Source organism: Trichomonas vaginalis, chromosome I (assembly GCF_026262505.1).
Source record: "Trichomonas vaginalis G3 chromosome I, whole genome shotgun sequence".
Classification (NCBI taxonomy): domain Eukaryota; phylum Parabasalia; order Trichomonadida; family Trichomonadidae; genus Trichomonas; species Trichomonas vaginalis.
This window is the reverse complement of record NC_067203.1, coordinates 16,984,482-16,997,377: the sequence shown is the minus strand read 5'-3', so window position 1 is coordinate 16,997,377 and position 12,896 is coordinate 16,984,482. Positions and strand designations below refer to the sequence as shown.

The 12,896-nt window shown below is 31.7% G+C and overlaps 6 protein-coding genes across 6 annotated transcripts, besides 3 other annotated features; 3 read left to right on the top strand and 3 right to left on the bottom strand.

Moving 5' to 3' along the window:
- Positions 1-794: 794 nt before the first annotated feature.
- Positions 795-1,250: a mobile genetic element.
- Positions 1,251-2,303: 1,053 nt separating this feature from the next.
- Positions 2,304-3,436: a mobile genetic element.
- A 90-nt stretch (positions 3,437-3,526) lies between these two features.
- TVAGG3_0999430 (rRNA binding) lies at positions 3,527-4,120 on the top strand (the record flags this gene model as incomplete). Its single annotated transcript, XM_001582393.2, has 1 exon — positions 3,527-4,120. One exon carries the CDS (start codon positions 3,527-3,529, stop codon positions 4,118-4,120), a length of 594 nt encoding a protein of 197 aa, XP_001582443.1.
- A 48-nt stretch (positions 4,121-4,168) lies between these two features.
- Positions 4,169-5,208: a mobile genetic element.
- A 91-nt stretch (positions 5,209-5,299) lies between these two features.
- TVAGG3_0999410 (Ankyrin repeat family) lies at positions 5,300-5,476 on the bottom strand (the record flags this gene model as incomplete). The annotated part of the gene is made up of 1 exon (XM_001582392.1): positions 5,300-5,476. One exon carries the CDS (start codon positions 5,474-5,476, stop codon positions 5,300-5,302), a length of 177 nt encoding a protein of 58 aa, XP_001582442.1.
- A 334-nt stretch (positions 5,477-5,810) lies between these two features.
- TVAGG3_0999400 (ATP-dependent RNA helicase family) lies at positions 5,811-8,049 on the bottom strand (the record flags this gene model as incomplete). The annotated part of the gene is made up of 1 exon (XM_001582391.1): positions 5,827-8,049. One exon carries the CDS (start codon positions 8,047-8,049, stop codon positions 5,827-5,829), a length of 2,223 nt encoding a protein of 740 aa, XP_001582441.1.
- A 369-nt stretch (positions 8,050-8,418) lies between these two features.
- TVAGG3_0999390 (uncharacterized protein) lies at positions 8,419-9,659 on the top strand (the record flags this gene model as incomplete). The annotated part of the gene is made up of 1 exon (XM_001582390.1): positions 8,445-9,659. The coding sequence occupies one exon, from the start codon at positions 8,445-8,447 to the stop codon at positions 9,657-9,659; it is 1,215 nt and encodes a 404-aa protein (XP_001582440.1).
- A 157-nt stretch (positions 9,660-9,816) lies between these two features.
- Positions 9,817-10,718, bottom strand: TVAGG3_0999380 (protein kinase regulator protein; the record flags this gene model as incomplete). Its single annotated transcript, XM_001582389.1, has 1 exon — positions 9,833-10,591. The coding sequence occupies one exon, from the start codon at positions 10,589-10,591 to the stop codon at positions 9,833-9,835; it is 759 nt and encodes a 252-aa protein (XP_001582439.1).
- Positions 10,719-11,082: 364 nt separating this feature from the next.
- Positions 11,083-12,432, top strand: TVAGG3_0999370 (protein kinase protein; the record flags this gene model as incomplete). Its single annotated transcript, XM_001582388.1, has 1 exon — positions 11,083-12,432. One exon carries the CDS (start codon positions 11,083-11,085, stop codon positions 12,430-12,432), a length of 1,350 nt encoding a protein of 449 aa, XP_001582438.1.
- Between the last annotated feature and the right edge of the window lie 464 nt (positions 12,433-12,896).

The window sequence follows — 12,896 nt, the reverse complement described above, 5'->3', positions numbered from 1 at the left end:
AGTCCACAAAATCAAATTTGTTATAATATAATTTCTAACCTCAGGTGGCTACGCTTGCCCTTCGGGCAGGTATGCTACCTTCGGCAAAACAAACACATAGTGATTATAGGAAAAGTATTTATTCAAGTAAATTTAAGTGTATTGATTAATATTCGATTTAAAAGATTATTACGTAAAATATAAGATAGACTTTTAGTATGGACGAATTAACTTAGAGGATATTTTTAGATATTAGAGAATTCTCGAAATAAATGTTGAAAGTAAAGCACTTATTAAGAATTTGTTGGGACTTGTACACATTACAACAAGACTTTAGACCAGAGTGATACTTGGAATTGAGGTCTTGTTAATAAATTTTTTTGAGAACCTTTATCGTCATTTGTTCGGCAAGACACACGCAATGAATACATATTCCTTATGCATTATCGTAACTAAATATTTAGTTTTCTATGATTTTTGATGATAATCCAATAATTTATTTGAAAAATTGAATTCCTCGATATATGATTGGCGCTTTTCGTCATCCAAATATCCAAGAATAATATTATATATTTATTTAAAATATGATTAAAATTTCTCAACAAAAACTATCAAAATTAAGTCATAAAAAATATAAACACAGGATGTTAATTTACTGTAGGTTCATAATGTAAAAAGTGTAGGTGCTGTCCTCTATATTCTTAAATCTATCGGCGCGAGGCGCCAATAATATTGAGTGAAAATGATTTCTTTGAGAAAAACAAATATCTATGAGAATTCTATCATTATTCCATATATACTTTATAAGTAATTATAAAGGTACATTCACTATTTTTGACAAAATTTTAAATTTTCATGGGGTTGTAAATCTTATAATAACTAGATGAATAAGGAACGAATCCCAGTATAATGTGCATCATTATATTAAACACTATATGTAAGGCTAATGATTCTATTAACACTTATGAAGATCTATAGTATTTGAGCAGATAAATTTGATAATTTCCAAAACTCTTATATTTCAAAATTAAAGTGTGCGAATGCATTTAAATGAGAGCAAAAAGAGATTGATGCTGTTAAAACTAGGTGTTAATTTGCAATTATTTCGCATCACAAGAACTACCAGTAAATTCGGCTATCTTTTTTGCAATTATTTCCATTATACATATAATATAATGGTTAGGTTTGAAGAAAAGTTACTAGAGAATTATTGACTTTTGAAATAATGCAGAATTTTACTTGAAGAAATCATTAATTTATGAGTTCCAAATAAGGGTTTCGTTTTGCGAAAAAAACGTACAATACGCAATTTCGCTAAAAAAAACATTTAGCTAGCAATTTCCTTTGACTCCACTCAAGACGTCACTTTTTTTAATTTTGCGGTATCATATTTTTGGAAAATCTTTATGAATATTATATAAAAAGTCTCTTTAATATCTATATTTCATTTTTATCGATTTTTAAAGTTTTTGCGAAAAGTATTCAATTATTTTTGCTATTTGGTCGGGTAAATGTCAGATTTGCGACATTTTCTGATATGATATTCAGATTCTACGTTGATAATAATGCTTATAGAACCCTCTTGCTATGTGTGTCAAAATTGCGAAACCGATAGCAAAAATATCTCGCAATATCAAAATTGAGATATTGAGTGAATTATGCATTATAGAGATTAAAAATCTGATTTGTGAAAACATCTCATCAGTTTCTAGCTAATTCAAAAATCTTTACTATCTTATTCGATTAAAATGAAAAGGGAATAGTTTCATTATGCTTTAAATGACAGCCTTATAATATAATCATAGTTTTCGCTCAATATGCAGCATTTTTTTTTCGAAATCTATGGTCAATATCCTAAATACTGATTGCTTTGCATTCATATCTCTTACATTTTCTATACCCACATCACTATTCATTGCTATTCCTATCTTTTTCATTTTTGTTTGTTTCTCATAATTTCTCAAAAAACATGATAACTTGATATTTGTAAATATCATACTTTATAACGTAAATAAGAACTTGACCTATTAAGAAAGCAGTAATGAAAAGAAAATCTGAAATTCATAAAAATTACAAGTTTCTGATGACAATTAGCTTAATTAAACCAGGTACAAGATTATATAATTGTATTTTCTATCCAATTATCCATATAATATCTTATCCAGAAAAAATAACTTGATCAATACCAAATGATTTTTTAACTAGTAAATAAAGTATTTTCTTTACACACACATTGTATATCATAGTTTTTTTTTTTGGTTTCGCAAAACATCCAAAAACAAATATGCTATAAAAGTGACAATTTTAGCAAAACGAAACCCTTATTCCAAATTGCTAAGCATGACGAAGGATCATTAAATTTGCTACAATTAAATACACTTATTGCAGAATTAAGATTTTTGAAATTAAAAGTTTGAAATATTGCCTTTTTGAATAAAAATTTAAATTTTATTATATAATCATGATAATATCTTATAGAAATTAAAAGAAAATATTTTAAACCATTCAAATATTTTGAATGTCTTATTAATTTAAAATATTAAAAGATAGCTTGATCTTATCATCATTAGTTGTTATCAAAGTTTTCTTCTTTTGATGAACAACAGTAAATGATTTGTTAATTACTTGTCTTCCTTTTTCGCAGCAAAATCGAAAGTTATGATGATAATCTTGCTGTCAATTTTGAAACTCTCTGATTTACAAGTAAGCATTCCTTTGGAAAAGCAGTCCTATTCTGTTTTCAAGATATTTTAAAGCCTCCATTTCATACAATGCGCAGATCTATTCGAAATTGCAAGAACTCTCAAGAAAAATGCAGCAGCAAAGAAGATTCCATAGTTTCTAGCATCAAAAATTTACAACCTTAATACAACAGTTAAAGAGAAGCTCGAAAAGAAAATATTTAACCATAAAGCTGGAAACCATTCGATATCTACTATTGGATCTAATAAAAAGTTAATTATAACATATTTAACATGCTATTTGTTGACTTTGTTCCATTATATTACCATATATATCTTTTGAAATCTAAAATATTTTTACGATTTTAACCATGTGTTGTTGAAACCATATATCAATCTTAGCTAAAATATAGTTTATGAGTCTGTCACCATCTAACGTATGAATTTTCAAAAATGTCAAATATGTTCATTTTTTCTGTAGATTCAGCCATAATTTCACGTTGTTATACTATTCAACTATTATTTAATATTTTAATCGATTTAAATATATGATGAGATGCTTAGTTCTCCTGGAAATCGATTTTTAATCGCAATTTTAACTTTCCAAAAAAAATTCAAAAATAAAAATCCCTCTCAATTTTCTAAGTTTTATAACTCACCAAATCTCTAGCCAAATTTTTTTGGCCCGTATAAATATTGTTAGGCACTATATAGGGATGCTATTTATCCTATTTTCATCCCATTTTACTGTTATCGCCTAGTGAATGTACCTTTGTAATTATTCAAAACCATAATATTAATATGAATGTCAAACCGTAAAAAAGTCTCAATCTAGGGCTTAAGCGGTTTGATCTACCTTTTGGCCAATGCCTCGTCCAGTTCTTCATCAGGAACATTTCAAGATCCCAGAGAACATCAAGTGCACAGTTAAGTCTGGTGTTGTCACAATCGAGCACCAAGATCCAAAGGACAAGAAGACAACAAAGCTCGTCAAGGATCTCTCCCACCTCAAGCTTGACTTCGAGTACGATGAGAAGGATCACCAGATCGTTGCCCGCTGCTGGTTCGGCAACCGCAAGCTCCTTGCCCGTATTGGCACACTCTTCGGCATCGTCAAGAACATGATCACCGGTGTTACACTCGGCTGGCGTTATAAGATGCACTTCGTCTACTCCCACTTCCCAATCAAGCACACATGCTCTGAGGATGGCCGTACATTCGATTTCAACGGCTTCATGGGTCATAAGGAGCACAAGATTGTTACAGCTCCAGAAGGCGTCAGAATCTGGTCCAACGAATCCGTCGCCAAGGATGAGATCAACATCGAAGGTGCCAACCTCGAAGACGTCTCCCTTGTCTGCGGCCAGATCCACCAGCTCACAAAGATCAAAGATAAGGATCTTCGTAAGTTCCTCGATGGTATCTACGTCCAGCACATCGAACACCTCAAGGAGGAGTAAATAAAGAATAATTAATTATTTTCTAATACCAAATAACATAAGTTTTAAGGGTGCACCCGTATGTACGTTTATTTGAGAGGAGGAGGATTACCCTCTCAATTTTGAGGATTCGTTAGTTAGTTTATTTCTCGAAATATGCAATAAAATTTGATTTTTACCTTATCAATATACTTCATATAATATACACATGTTCATGTAAAAACTTTTTTCCAAAATCCTCAGGAATTAAGGGATTTTTGAATTTTGAGAATTTTTTTCGAATTTTTCGAAAAAAAAAATATTTTCAGAACAGCCGTTAACGGCTAAGATTTAGGAACAATGTTAAGTATCAAAAAGAAAGGAGGTCTGATATAGACAACATATATCGGAAGGTTGAAAAAATCTCTAATATTTGAGCCCCAAAATTTCAAATTTTAATTTTTTGAAAAAAGAGGCCACCCGTATGTACGTTTATTTGAGAGGAGGAGGAGGATATTTTTGAAAGGGTGAAACATTATGAATATGTTAATTATATAATAATATGTATTATTATAAAAAAGAAAAAATAAAGCACGTTAAAATTTTTCTTTCTTGATTTTTTACAAAATCTACTTAGAATTATGCAAAATATGACTAAATAATTATAAATTTCAAGTTAAATTTTAATTTTGATAAATAATTTAAATTTCAAAATATCAAGTTCAGTTCGACTATGTATGTAGTAATTCCTCAATAAAGTGCCAAAACCCTATTAAATATATGAACATTTTCAACATTTTAATGTTTTTATTTAAAAATTTGATGGAATATGAGCTTCAAACAATTATTATGTAAATAAAAATAATTAAATATATGTATTTATTCGTATTACAACCGTAGTAAGTCGATTCTTCCTTTCTTCTACTGAGGTTTGAATTTGATTTCGAATTGTAAAGAGATTCAAAGGGAAAATACTAGCGGATAAAAACTACCTCCATGAAAGGGTCATAATGGAGTCAAGTTGTATTTTTTGATATTTTTTGCTTTTCGAGCCTAAATAGGTAGCCAAGATAATGCCTAAAAATAAGGTTCTAAATTCTGAAGTTTACATGATCCTCTCGTGTGCACCCTTAATAATACATATATAATAAAACTACAATAATCGAGTTGCAACAATCAGCTTTAAATATTTTGTGTGGTATAGAAGTGCTCTCAATTGAGTTAGTACCACATCATAAAAAACAATTCAGGAAGAGTGTTTTTCCCATCTTTTTCATTGATTTTTACACCCTGTGAAATAAGAAATTCAGTGCTTTCTGTACAATACTTTTTTTTTGCTATAAAATGAAGAGCGGTGAAACCATCATCACTTTTTTCACTGACACTTGCACTATTCATTAGAAGAAATTTAGTGTTTTTTTATCATTTCTTCTTGATGCCATATGAAGAGCAGTTTCTCCATAAAAACCTTTTTCATTTGTATTCGAACCATGTTAAAGAAGAACTTCAACATTTTCTTTACTATTCGATAAGTGCTTCTAAAATTGCTTATAAATTTGTTTTTTATAATCTTATCGAACATAATATCTGCGGCGTTTTTAAATGAATTTAAGCAACAAGCACATAGGAGAATAACAGCCAAATGCAACTTTACTAACTAATAACTAATAAATCTGAGTCATTTAACTTTTACCATAAACAAACTCTATAAATTTGTAAAATACACTTTTATTTTGTTAAAAAAATCTCTATAAAAATATAACTCTATTCATAATATATAATTCTTCTTTCTTCTTTCTATTTTCGTTATCTATCAATCTCCTGAGGGCATTTTTGATGTTTCCGATTGGATATCTTTCAGGATCGAAGAATTCAGGGCAAGATTGGATTATCCATGAGTCTTCTATCTCAGAACATCCTCTAATGAACTCACTATTAGTGAAAACATACTCAGTGTATATGAGCCATGTTGGAATACTTCTAATTGAAGAAGAAGGATGGATATCAGCCTCTTTCTGGCCAGTCATGAACGAGTACTGTTTTGTTGGTGGATTATAAACACATGTCTGCATGAACATTCCCATCAAAAGTGCATGAATGATATGTTTTTCTGGATTTTGACATTCTTTGTCATCATAAATCGAAACAGCTTCAATTCCATTCTTTCTCAACAAAGAAAGCAATTGCTGTCTTGATTTATAAGCCCTGTCAAGCATCCTGTAATTCAAGTAGTGCTGGTTGCAAAAGTTCTTCGATGGGTCTTTCGCAAACTCGTTAAAACACCTGAGAAGTGAAATGTGATCTGAAAAACCGCACTTAAATGGTCGGTGAGCTGCATCAGCCATTGCGCTTTCTTTGACAGGTCTCATGAATGGCTGTCCTTGTTCAGAAAGCATTGCAACGATTGTTGCCATCTCCACTGTGCAGTTGAAATCTTTGGATGAAATCAAAGCCGCAGCAAGTTTTGGTTCGATTGGAATCAAGGACATTAAACGGCCTTTTTCAGTGAGATTTCCTTGGATGTCGACAGCACCGAGGAAGTAGAGTTCTTCAATGGAAGATTTGACGAGTTTGTATTCAGGCGGATCTATAAATGGGAAGTGCATTATGTCGGAAATTCCAGCGGCCAGCATCAACAATAAAACACTTGCCAAATCAGAGCGTTGTATTTCAGGTGTTGTCTGCTCTTGAAGTTCTTTTTCGAAAGTTTCTTGAGTGTACAATCTGTAGCAGATACCTCTTCTTGTTCTGCCTGCACGTCCTGCCCTTTGTACAGCAGCTGCTTTCGAAATGGGGACAACTAAAAGAGAAGACATTCTACGCTCCGGATTATATGTGTTTTGCTTGACCATGCCTGGATCAATGACATAAACAACACCGTCAATGGTGACAGATGTTTCTGCAATATTTGTGGAAACAATGATTTTCCTCGTGTTTGGATATTTGGCCGGTTTGAAAACTTTCGCTTGTTCCTGTGGAGGCAAGGATGCGTATAGAGGAAGAACGTATGCACTTATACCTGTGGAATGTGTCTGGCCTGAGATTTCAGCTCGTAATCTGTCACATGTTGACTCGATTTCTTCTTCACCAGTGAGGAAAAGGAGGATATCGCCTTCTGGCTGGTTGAAATGGATATCTAGTGTACGGGAAACAGCTTCGTTGAGGTAGTTTGGCACTGCTGCCTCTGTATAGACCTTAACGACCTTATGTAATCTGCCGGGAACGACAATGTGTGGAGTAACGCATGGTTCGGAATCGTCGGTGATATTATCGAAGAAGCGCTGGAATTTGGTGGCTTCGAGAGTAGCAGACATGACGACAACTTTGAGATCATCACGTTTATTAACTAATCTCTTGAGTAAACCGATGATAATATCGCTGTTAATTGTACGTTCGTGGGCTTCATCGATGATGATGATACCGTATTTTGTTACATTTGGATCGATAACGAATTCTCTCATCAAAAGACCATCAGTCATATAGGTAAGGCGTGTCTTTGAGGTCTCCTTCGCATCGAATCTGACACAGTAACCAACTTCTGCGCCAAGTTCGATATCCATCTCATCAGCAACACGTGATGCGACGTTGATTGCAGCAACTCTACGAGGTTGAGTACAAACAATCTTTTGTGATGGGTCAATAATGTTGGCTTCAAGGAGAAATCGTGGAATCTGTGTTGTTTTACCGGAACCTGTTGAACCTTCGATGATTGTAACTTTGCTGTTCCTTACAGCTTCAATAATCTCATCTTTTCTCTCATAAACAGGTAATTTCATTCTGGTTTCGAGGATTTTGTAATAATTCTTGCTGTATGGCTTGTTTGTGTAAGGATTAATTTCACCTGATTCTTCTAATTGCGCAACTTTTTCTGTAATTTGCTGCGCCTCTTCAGGTGTTGTCTCAGCAGCATTACTATTATGATGATGTCTCCTTCGGCGATGGTGAACTTCAACTTCTGCTGCTGGATGCATAATAATGAAAATTTAGCAGGGTCTTGCAAAATCTTCCCCCTTTTGATAGAGACATATATTTTAAATTTCGTTTCCTATGATTCATGAGCAATAATTTATAAATACATCGACCAATAGATACAAATATTAATGCGTTAATTCAAAAATATCCATGATTCAAAATTTGAAATTTCTAAATTGAAGAAATATTCATTAGCAAATCGCATGTTTGAAGTGATAAAAGTAATATATCTTAGATACATTACAAAAAGCATGAAAATGTATATTTTTATTTTTTACACAAAATTTCTATAGTTTTATAGAGCATTATAAGTTGATATTAGTAAACATAAAACCTTTCAATTTTTTTTCTCAAAAAATTGAGAGTTAATTTTGATATCATTACACCAGATTTTATGAGGTATAGCAATAGAAGGGCTGCATCAACAGACTGGCTTATTAGTGAAACACTTCTGTTGTATACTATCCTCTCTTTATTTTTTCTAAACCTCAGAAATGCACCACAAGTATTAACATTTTCTCGTTATTTTACAAAAGAAACATTAGAATATGAAGAAAAGGCCAAGCAAATCTGTGGGGATGTTGAATTCTTTAAAAATGGCCACCTTGCAGAAATTGCAAAGGCAAATGCGAAAAAACTTTCAAATTGTGATTATTGCAATGTTGTACGTCATTACTCAGGATCAAATAGTACCGAAAATGACGTTGCATTTGCATATTTGATGGGTAACACTTCACATAATATTCTAAATTGGGTTAGAACACTACGATCAGCACAATGCCGCTGCAGCATTATCTTTCTTGTTACACAGAAACTCTATGATCTTCATCATGAAAGTGTTTGGCGCGATCTTTCTAACTGTGGAGTTACAATTCAAGTTGTTCCTTATCATAGTGATAATATCTTTAACGATGTACGTATGTGCCGTAAAATCATTGAATACGTATTTGCAGAGTATTGCTCCATGTATTTTGATAGAATGATGTTTTCGGATATTTATGATTCGATTTTCCAAAAAGATCCTTTCATTAAAGATGCTCCTCAAGATAAAATATCGATGTCAATAGAAAGAGTTACGTTTGCCAATCATGATTGGGAAAAGTACTTCATGTCTGCGTATTTTTCATCTGAATTTGCAAATTTATTAGCAAATGCGAAAAAATTCCTTATTAACGGAGGATTTGTTATAGGAAAAGGCTATCTAATGGCTGAATTTTATCATACAGTAATTTCCTTGCCAAAATTCTTCCACAAAATGAGCCGCGATCAATCTTATTTTAATTTTGCCGTTTATGGGAAAGTATTTACAAAAATTTGGATAGACTTCAACGCAACGTACTATGCTTCAGCATGTTATTCCATTTATGAGCAGAGGCCTAGAAGTGATGGTTATATTTACGATTGGGATACAAAAACAGCTCCTGCTTTGATACATCAGATGGATAGAATTTGTCCTATTGTTCAACTTATATATAAAACATGCCCTACACATAACAAAAATTATGACAGCAATTATCGTCAGGCTTATATCATGCAACCTTGTGATTCGCTTGCAAATAGGAATGATAGGCGATTTACTTATTCAGCTAATGCTACAATTGATCTTTAATGAAAAATATAGATCATTATGATATTATTTATTATTATTTTATGAATTTATTATGATATTTATATGTATTCTGAATCAGACCACTGATTCATAGAATTCTTTCTTTATTTTTGTTATTAGATAAAAAAAAAAATTAAAGTATTTGTAAAAAATTCAAACAAATATTTATATGGTTAGTTGTCATCCGATTCATCTTCTTCTTCCTCTTCTTCATCATAATCAGAATAAATATCATGCTGATGAACATTTCTTTCGTGAGGTATAAAAGCAGGGAGACTATTTCTATTCAACTTCAGGCCAAACATATGTATATCAAATTGCTTAAACTTGGAATGCATATCCAATGCAGGATAACTTGCTAAAAAAATATGAGGAAAAGCAGATCCAAAATGGGCACCATCTAGAGCAACTTTCCGTGGTGCTTTGTATATGTCGTAGCAGCAAGGGCAAAATAATTTTACTGAATGATGTTTCACGCGAAAAGTAGTTCCGATAGGAAGAAGTTTCGCATTGTCACAATTGACTCTTGGACATGTACCAAATAGCTCTTCGTTGTATTTTTCTTTCATCTGTTTTAAGCCAGGACTTTGAGTAATATATCTTGCATGAAGCATACCATAAAGATGTTTTGCTTGGACAAGAACTGCTGAAATATTCTGATCTGTTAGGTAAATCCATTTTTTGGAGTGTTCATCTGTTATCATATCGAGAGCAAGATCGAAATTTGGTAAAATTTCTTCTAATCCGTATTGATTGAAAGGATCTATTAACCAATTGCGATCTATTTTTGCATACCATTTATTTTCTGGCATTGAGCAAAATTGCATAACCCAAGGCTCGACTGACGGTGGACAATTATCACATGGACCTGCATATATATAGAATTTTTCCGTTTTAGTGATTCGGGGTTTAAATTTTGCTGAACCCCTCATGACAAATCACTAAAATTTATTTGAGAGGACGGAGAATTTACAAAACCAGTTACAAAAAAACCAAAAAAGAGATGAAACATAGAAGCAAATCATTTTATATGCTAAACGAACAAAAGAATTCCCGTCAAATACTACAAAAAATTATAGCCTGAAACTCCAGCTACAGACTATACAATTATATATATATATATGTAGAATACGTAGTTTGGAGAAAATCGGTTAATACCATCTTTGGATGATAAACTCGTATATCTTCGTAAACATTTTTGAAAGAGAATCACTCAACATTGAGGAAGGAGTACGATTAGGTGACTATGTGTAGCAAGATGGGCTTAAGTTTAAAACCTGAATACATTTGATTATTCTATGGGGGAAAAAATATAAAATAAATGGTGAAGAACCTGTTATTGAGGTATGTACACATATCTTGCTATCAATGAGAAGTTATAACCTTTTGTATTTGTTGCTCTAAAAAAATTTTACAATTTTTAATGGAGTGTGATAAAACAGAATCACCAACTCATTACAATGAATTGATGAGCATTTATGCAAATTTTTGTGATGTATTAGACTCATTATATCGACTCAAAACAAAAGATGGAAACAAATTAGCTGCAATTTATAAAGATATCAAAATTCATCTTATCGATTCAAACAATTGTCCTCCATATATTATTATAACATTATTGTCGTGCATGACATTGTATAATAACCGCTATATTAAGTCATATTTAACTCTTGCCAAACAAATCTTTGATGAATATCATCCAAAGGAGATGCAAAATATTTGTTATGTTTTTAATTATCTTTTTTATCAAGAATATGGAATAATACTTAACGAAAGTGACAAGAGATATTTCAAAGAATGTGAATCTCAAAATTATTCAGTAGAAATTCATAAAGAAAATACAATTTACAGGGCAATTATGGATAATGATAAAGAATTATTAATCTCTATCATCGGAAGGTGCGAATTTGATAAAGATCAAAGACTAATATCCGATCTTTATCCAGATTCAATGGATGGTTATTCTTTTCTTGAATTATGCTGTTATTATGGTTCAGTTGATTGTTTTAAGTTCTTTATCACAATGTTCCATTCTGAAATCACACAAAAATGTCTCCGTTTATCATTTTTAGGCGGAAATCAAGAGATCTTAAGCGAGTGCTTGAAATTTCAACAACCAGATGACATGTGCATGAAATATGCAATTTTTTCACATAACATTGATTTTGTTTCATTTTTAATGAATGAATACAATATTGAAATCAACTTAGATACATGCATTCAGTGCCAATATCTTCAACCATTATTAGTATATTTAGATCAAACTAATGATATTAATACATGTTTTATACGTTCTGGCTCATTTTTTCTTCCATCTGTTTGCAAATATTTTATTTCACATGGCGTAGATATAAATGCTAAAAATAAATCTGGACGAACTTCACTTCATTATGCAGCAATAAATAACAGCAAAGAAACAGCAGAAGTTCTTATTTCACATGGTGCAGATATCAATGCTAAAGGTGAAATCGAAAAAACTCCACTTCATTATGCAGCAATAATTAACAGCAAAGAAACAGCAGAAGTTATTATTTCACATGGTGCAGATATCAATGCTAAAAATGGAATCGAAAATACTCCACTTCATATTGCAGCAATAAAGAACAGCAAAGAAACAGCAGAAGTTCTTATTTCACATGGTGCAGATATCAATGCTAAAGGTGAAATCGAAAAAACTCCACTTCATTATGCAGCAATAATTAACAACAAAGAAACAGCAGAAGTTCTTATTTCACAGGTGCAGATATCAATGCTAAATGCTATTTTGAACTAACTCCACTTCATTATGCAGCAGAAAATAACAGCAAAGAAACAGCAGAAATTCTTATTTCACATGGTGCAGATATCAATGCTAAAGGTGAAATCGAAAATACTCCACTTCATATTGCAGCAGAAAATAACAGCAAAGAAACAGCAGCATGCTAAAAAACAAAAGAACATTATAGTTTTCATTCTTTAGCTCAAAGTTTTGAAATTTTGCATCATTAAGTCCAAGTTCTGAAATGAATAACATCTTTTCTGCATGAGATCTTTACAACTAAGTATATTAGACAAGCACAATAGGTAATATAATTAATACATCTATTAATAACCTCAATTTTCCAGGAATGATTGTTCAAAACATAGTTTTCATAGAATTTGATTTGCAATTTTGATGAAATATCAAATTTCTAGTAGAAAATAAGGATACCATCGTTCAATAAACTGATATGGCTATAAGAAACTTCTTTTTAAAAT